The sequence below is a fragment of the Portunus trituberculatus genome, chromosome 4, assembly GCF_017591435.1.
Source record: "Portunus trituberculatus isolate SZX2019 chromosome 4, ASM1759143v1, whole genome shotgun sequence".
Classification (NCBI taxonomy): Eukaryota; Metazoa; Arthropoda; class Malacostraca; order Decapoda; family Portunidae; genus Portunus; species Portunus trituberculatus.
The window spans coordinates 5,510,071-5,517,570 of NC_059258.1; the positions used below are offsets into that span (position 1 = coordinate 5,510,071).

The window sequence follows — 7,500 nt, forward strand, 5'->3', positions numbered from 1 at the left end:
TTCCACTTCTTCCTCCTCCTCTTCTTTCTCTTTTTTTTTCTTCTTCCTTTTTTCCTCTCTCTCTTTCTTTCTCTTTGTTTTGAGACCAAGTCTGCGCCAACCAACTTCATGTATCAAAACTTTTTAATTATTTCCTCCCACGAAGATGGTAACACTGCTCTCTCTCTCTCTCTCTCTCTCTCTCTCTCTCTCTCTCTCTCTCTCTCTCTCAAACATTCCTTCCTTTCCTCCATTCCTTATCTTCGTTTCTTCTCTCTCTCTCTCTCTCTCTCTCTCTCTCTCTCTCTCTCTCTCTCTCACTTGTGTGTGTGTGTGTGTGTGTGTGTGTGTGTGTGTGTGTGTGTGTGTGTGTGTGTGTGTGTGAGAGAGAGAGAGAGAGAGAGAGAGAGAGAGAGAGAGAGAGAGAGAGTATATTTCCTTTGACCAACTTTCATGTCGCTAAACTTTTTTTATTATTACTTTTTTTTCATTTACAGAGTTTTTGTTTTGTTTCGTTTGTTGATGTTTTGTTTACCTCTCTCTCTCTCTCTCTCTCTCTCTCTCTCTCTCTCTCTCTCACAAGACAAGAGTAGAATATTCGTAAGATTATAACAGTAAAAATGATAATAATGATAATAATAATAATAATAATAATAATAAGAAGAAGAAAGAAGAAGAAGAAGAAGAAGAAGGTAATGATGATGATGATGATGATGATGATGATAAACAAGCACAAGAACCAGAAAAGAGATGAAGATGAATAAGAACAAAATAAAAGACAAAGACAACAACAACAACAACAAAAACAACAACAATGATAAAAGGTCCGTTTCCCCCTCACAAATGTTGCCATATTAGTGTCAAGTCTCTTCCCCATTCCTCTTGTACTCTTCCTGCTCCTCCTCCCCCTCTTCACACAAAATTCGATTCAAACTTATTACACAAACTTAAACAAAATTAACTATTGCCTAAAAAAACTTCTTTGAGAGAGAGAGAGAGAGAGAGAGAGAGAGAGAGAGAGAGAGAGAGAGAGAGAGAGAGAGAGAGAGAGAGAGAGAGAGAGAGAGCATATGACGGAAGACAAAGAAAAGGGAGAGATGACAATCAAGAAGAAGAAGAAGAAGAAGAAGAAGAAGAAGAAGAAGAAGAAGAAGAAGAAGAAGAAGAAGAAGAAGGAGAGGAAGAAGAAGAAGTAAAAATAAAAAAGAATAAAAGCAAAAAAAAAAAAAGAAAAAGGGAAACAAGAGAGAGAGAGAGAGAGAGAGAGAGAGAGAGAGAGAGAGAGAGAGAGAGAGAGAGAGAGAGAGAGGGCATGGTGGGGGGTATGGGGGTATAAATTGAGAGGTGGAGCAGAGGCATCACAAACTTGTAGCAAACGAGTGAAGTTTTCCCGCCAAGCTTTCCGATCATGTAAACTTTCTTCATTAGGATGGTAATGTTACTCTCTCTCTCTCTCTCTCTCTCTCTCTCTCTCTCTCTCTCTCAAGTGTTTGTTGTTTGCTTATTGTTCTCATTATCATTTTACTTATCTTAGCTATTATTCTTGTCATAGAATTCTCTCTCTCTCTCTCTCTCTCTCTCTCTCTCTCTCTCTCTCTCTCTCTCTCTCTCTCCAGTTATGCTGCGATGGCTCATTGTGTGTGTGAGAGAGAGAGAGAGAGAGAGAGAGAGAGAGAGAGAGAGAGAGAGAGAGAGAGAGAGAGAGAGAGAGGAAATATAAAAAAAATAAATAAATAAAACAATAACAAAGATACACCTGAAAAATTATGACAGACAAAAAGCATAATAATAATAATAATAATAATAATAATAATAATAATAATAAAATAAAGAGTATATAGAAATAGAATAAATACTACGTAGCTATATTAGAAACATCTATGTGGTACGCTATAGAATATATTGTTAATATCGGTCACTCTAAATACCTTTCTAATTATACCCATTCGACATTCCCTCGAATTTAAATTTAAACATATTTCTCCATAAATCTATTTTTAACTTTACTTTAGTTTCCCTTACCAATTATCGTTTTCTCTTAAACTCTGAAAAGAAAACGTGCCTTTACATCTCAAACGAAGATACACATCGCTGTATTATATTATAATCAGTAAATAACTAACAAATTGCAATAAACATGGCAACAGTTATAGTTATTTTCTTTTGTATGATAGGTGAAATTAGGTAGGTGCATCCTACAGGGACTGCCATGTGTACCCAGTCCTAATCGATGGTCTCTTGCAGCTCCACTCATTTTTTTTTTTTTTATGCATTAAAAGGTGGGGATAACATTATATGAAACATAGGGCTCACAAATTTTTATGTAGTGTTATGCCTAATGACTAAATAGGTACTCACCAACAAGCAGGTATTTCCAAAGCTCCTCTTTCTAAAATTTCAACTGCAAATCACAGCTGTCCCATAGAAACGCATCACGTGTGGCACCTACAAGGGAATGTATACGTAACTACTCTGCCATATAACAATAAGTTTGGCAAAGAATTAATCACCATTTCATATGTATCATATCTTGCACATTTCAACATGTATTTATTTATATCTACTGCCAAGGTATAATTATCACACTATGTATTCTCATGCAATACCTGTAATCATGTGTAGGTCACATGAAGATTGATGTAGTGCAATATATATATATATATATATATATATATATATATATATATATATATATATATATATATATATATATATATATATATATATATATATATATATATATATATATATATATATATATATATATATATATATATATATATATATATATATATATATATATATATATATATATATATATATATATAGTTAGTTAGTTAGTTAGCAAACTTGTAATGCAACACACTATGTACACGTACCTGGGAATCGTGAAGAGTACTGTATAACTGAGGGTCACTCAGCACCCAGGTCGCATGACAAACAGTTTGAATATTCGTGGAGGAAGAGTGATACGGTATAGGTATGTTTCGTGGGTGAAGCGGCCTTTACTGTACAGTGTAGGTACAGCCTCATCAACACTAGGCACTATGTAGTTCTAGCCAGGGGCCTTGATGGCAATGTACTACACGCACATTTGGTGCCTGATGCCTGTGCACACCAAAGAAAATGTTAGAGCTAATTAGTCAGTAATTTTATAGATATATTCAACCCATCACGTATATATATATATATATATATATATATATATATATATATATATATATATATATATATATATATCAGTTGCATAGACCTTAACACCTGTCAGATTTCTTGCACTCAAGGAAAAATGCAATTAAGTGATTGAATTACAAAAACATACTCAGAATCCTGTACTGACGTAACCTAACCTAACCTAACCAAACTGTGGGAGGACGTGGACCCTCACTAAGGATGAAATCACTTCTTCTGACCTTCGCTACAAATGTGCGAAACAATGGAATTAAGATAACAGAACAGTACTAATAAGCAAGGGAAAGGGCTTTAAAATCTAGATAACCAAAAATGCAATACCAACAAACAATCATTAGTAGTACTATCTTACCAGGTTGCCAGCCAGCAGCAGCGGCAGCAGCAACACTGTCTTCAATGGTATTCCGAAGGGAACCACTTGCAAACAGCTTCAAGGCCACCAAAGCCTAGCGATTGTTGGGAACCGGTCGTAGTTGTCGTAGTTGCAGCATTACCAGGCCACACTGACACTGACAAGTCGTCCTCCTCTGCAAGTGATGTTCCCTCTCCATGAACAAAATAACAGTTGGTCGTGGCGAGGGAAGCGAGCGGTGTTTCAATATTTTGTAGGTAGCAGAGCTGCCTACACTATACAGTTCACAATCACTGACATTCATCACACGGTCAGTCACCATGATATACTGGACTGTGGTACATCCTTATAAAGATGACTTCCGTTATAGAATTCATTATTGTACAGGAGCTGCTGGAATGACACAACACAGTACAGCACAGTACAGTACAACCACTGCCTACTGTAGGTACACTGTACATGTCGCCTGCCACGGTCTGCCGATCGTCAGCGGGGAGTCGGGAACAAATCTGCCTGTCCTCCGCTTCACTTTGGGTGTCCCAAGCAAGACTTCACTTTGCGCATCACACAACCATGTTTCCTTGGTGATAAAGCTTGGAAACATATTTAAAAAGGTGTGTGTACGGTACATAGACATTCATACAGGATAACATGAAAGCCTAACGTCACGCTATGGCCATGGCGTGGTGGCAACAACCTCATCCTCAGACACATTCACTGAGCTTGCCGCAGGTACCGTACCGTTGCTGTGCCACTCTATGCTTACTAAGTGTAATTAATTCACAGCCACTCACCTGCCTCAGACCATTCAGTGGTCACTGCACCACCACCACAGCAATGGCCGCCGCGCCGCCTCGACTCCCACCAGTCGTGGCTCGCACGGTGCACACTGCGTCCCAGTGCCTCCACGTCAAGTCACACTGGTTCTCAAGGCTGTTTGTCACAACTCTATTGACATATCAACAAGACCTGTGCATTATAACTATGATAAACACCACTGACAACCCGCTACTGGCGTGTGGCTTGAAAATAGTGGTGAAGAGAAGTGCGCCACATATTAGTGTCAGAGACTGTCGTGTCTTCAACTGATTCGCCAATCCAAACGCCGAGTGAATTTTGAAAAAGGCAGTGGGCTGTCATTTTTATTTTCTTAGTGTTTAGCAAGTGTTTGAAGGTTTTTAGCAAGTTGTTGATGATTTGAGAATCCATATCATTGTTTTGTTCATTTATTTAGTTTATTTCCTTAGTCTATGTGTATTTTGTAAAAGCATTTTTTTCTTTTAGCTAATTTCTGTGTTTGTCTTATTTTATCAATGACTTGCGAATTTATTTTATTATTTTCTACTATTATTTCGTTTCTTTCCGTAGTTTATTTGCCCATAGATTTCGTTAACTTTCATCGTAGGTACTAGCTTTTCGTTATTTCTCCCATATTGATTTTTTTTTTTTTCTTATAGTGCAATTTTTTATTACCTTAATTGTCATTTGAGTGTTTATCTGATGATTTTATTCCTTCATATCGTCTAATTTAATAATTTCACACACACACACACACACACACACACACAAAAGGATATTAAAAAAATAAATAAAGATTTCAAAGGACAGCTACAAAGATGGTGCTAGAGATGAAGGACCTTACCAATGAAGAAAGACTGAAGGAAATGGGACTACCAACTTTGAAAGATAGACGGGAGAGAGATCTAATTACGATGTACTGTACAAGATAATACACCGTATGGAAAAGATAGACAGGCACTGGTATCACTGATGGAAGATGGAGACAAACGAACAAGAGGACACTCCAAGATCATTAAATCATTGTTTGAGGAACATCAAAAACTTTAGTTTGACACATAGGACAGTGGACATCTGGAACAGCTTGAGTGAAGAGATTGTAACAGCAGAAAATGTGCATAAATTTAAGAAAAAGTTGGATAAAAGTAGATATGACAGGTCACTATGAGCCATGCTTGAACCCTGTAATATACAACTTATTAAAATAATGCACACACGCGTTTCCAGACTCATAGTAAAAGGAAGCCATAATTAACCTTGTAAATAGATAAATGAGCCACAAAATGAGTTACATAAGGTGATGGCTTTGTGCTTCTCACAGCACCACAGTCCGTGACATCCTCGTCCTTCGAGTCCATGTATAAACGCTTCCTTTTCCCTCACAGTGTCTTTCTCATTCATATTTATCAAAAATTCTAAAATTTTACCAAAATTAGATTAACAGATTGTTGTAGTAGGAGGAAGAAATGAGGAAAGGAAGTGTGTGAGGGAGTTTAGTAGTAGTAGTAGTTGTTGTTATTGTTGTAGAAGCAGCTTTATCATCATAATCAAATCTAAAGTAGCACAAGTAGAGTACAATATATGCCTTAACATACACTGCAGGTGACCTCAAAATATTGCAGATATTAGAGCTCACGCCTCTCCAACGTATCCCCCATACTTGTATTTCAAAGGAATCGACGCCCATGTCTGCCCTATTGATATTCATATTAAAGTCTCTGGAGTTCACGTATGGCTTTAGATTAAAAATTAAGGGCAAGAAGGCTGTTTCATGAAGTAGAGGGTTATTTGTACAGGTACAGTACATGTATGATGCTGTCACTATTTCACTTTCCCCTTATAATTAATCTTTATCATTATTTACTCAAATACCCTTTGTCTCTAATAAAAATAATCAAAATACATCAAATAATTACTTCCCCAGATATTTAGTTTCTATCAAATTACTTCCTTAAATACCATTCCTTTTCTTCAATATATGACATCATTACTTCCCAAATATTTACTATTAACCTTACCAACTCCCTCAAATACCCTTATTACTAATGCTACACCTCAATCCACCGTCATAAACTACTACTGCCCACTTTAAACCCAGATTCTGAAAGACTGCTCTCACTACTGTTTTGCAAGGGTAAAATGATTAGCTAAGTTCTGAAGGGGGTTTCTCCTATAATGTACAAATCTTGATAATTTGCCACCAAGATCATAAAAGTAACCTTGAAAACCAAAGACACTTCACAACTATTTTCCAAGACCACAAAAATGGTTAACCTTTCTTAAGACTGTATCTCCTGTTAACAATATAGAAATCTTGATAATCTACCACTAAAGCCATTAAGATACCAAAACCTATGTCCATTCAACAAGTGCAAGTGTTTGAGTATAGAACCCAATCTAAACCATTTCAACCTTGCCCAGTAAATGTCAAGGCCTCAATACTGACCAAAGCCTTAGTGTTTCCTATTGCTGCTGTAAGTCTTTTGTGTTGGAATCCCTTTGTGTAGCATTGAATCCTATTATGTGATGCTACTGTTCACACCTGCTGAGAGAGAGAGAGAGAGAGAGAGAGAGAGAGAGAGAGAGAAAGCTATAAGGAAATAATCAAATAAGGAATGGGTTTTTCTTTTTCTTTTTTAAAAGAAATTTACATATAAACACTTGTGAATTATAAATATAAATACAAAAGGAATTCTTACATGTTTATTTGCACTCTTCTTATTCTTACTTTTGTGTGTGTGTGTGTGTGTGTGTGTGTGTGTGTGTTTTACCTGTCTGTATGTGTTCATGTGTGTGTGTGTGTTACCTGCGAGTCTGTGTGTGCATGTGTGTGTTAAGGCCTATCTCCCAGCCCCCATAGCTTGACCGTGCCAGCATCCCTGTCCCTGTCACGGTCATCCTTGTCATCACAGGCATAGGCTAGGAGGAAGTGCTTGGGATGCTGTAGAGAAGGAGAGAGAGAGAGACAGGTTAGCAAATTTCAACATCTCTTAACACTATAAATGCAAACAAATTAACCCAAAACAAGGCACTCCAAGATGTTTCTCCAGTTAATAATGGGGATATCCAGATAATCTACCATCAGAATGATAAAAATACCTTGAAAATTTGCTTGGGTGCGAGAGAGAGAGAGAGAGACTGGATAGCAAATTCCATCTCATCATCACCCCATAAACACA

General features: G+C 37.0%; 1 protein-coding gene across 1 annotated transcript in view; it reads right to left on the minus strand.

Annotated features, from left to right (window-relative positions):
- Positions 1-6,937: 6,937 nt before the first annotated feature.
- The window catches only part of LOC123511273 (THO complex subunit 3-like), a 17,310-nt gene continuing 16,747 nt past the window's right edge, over positions 6,938-7,500 (minus strand). Inside the window, exon 8 of the mRNA XM_045267023.1 lies at positions 6,938-7,262. Within this exon, the coding sequence (XP_045122958.1) occupies positions 7,155-7,262 (108 nt within the window). The 3' untranslated portion in view covers positions 6,938-7,154. The remainder of the gene's footprint in view (positions 7,263-7,500) is intronic.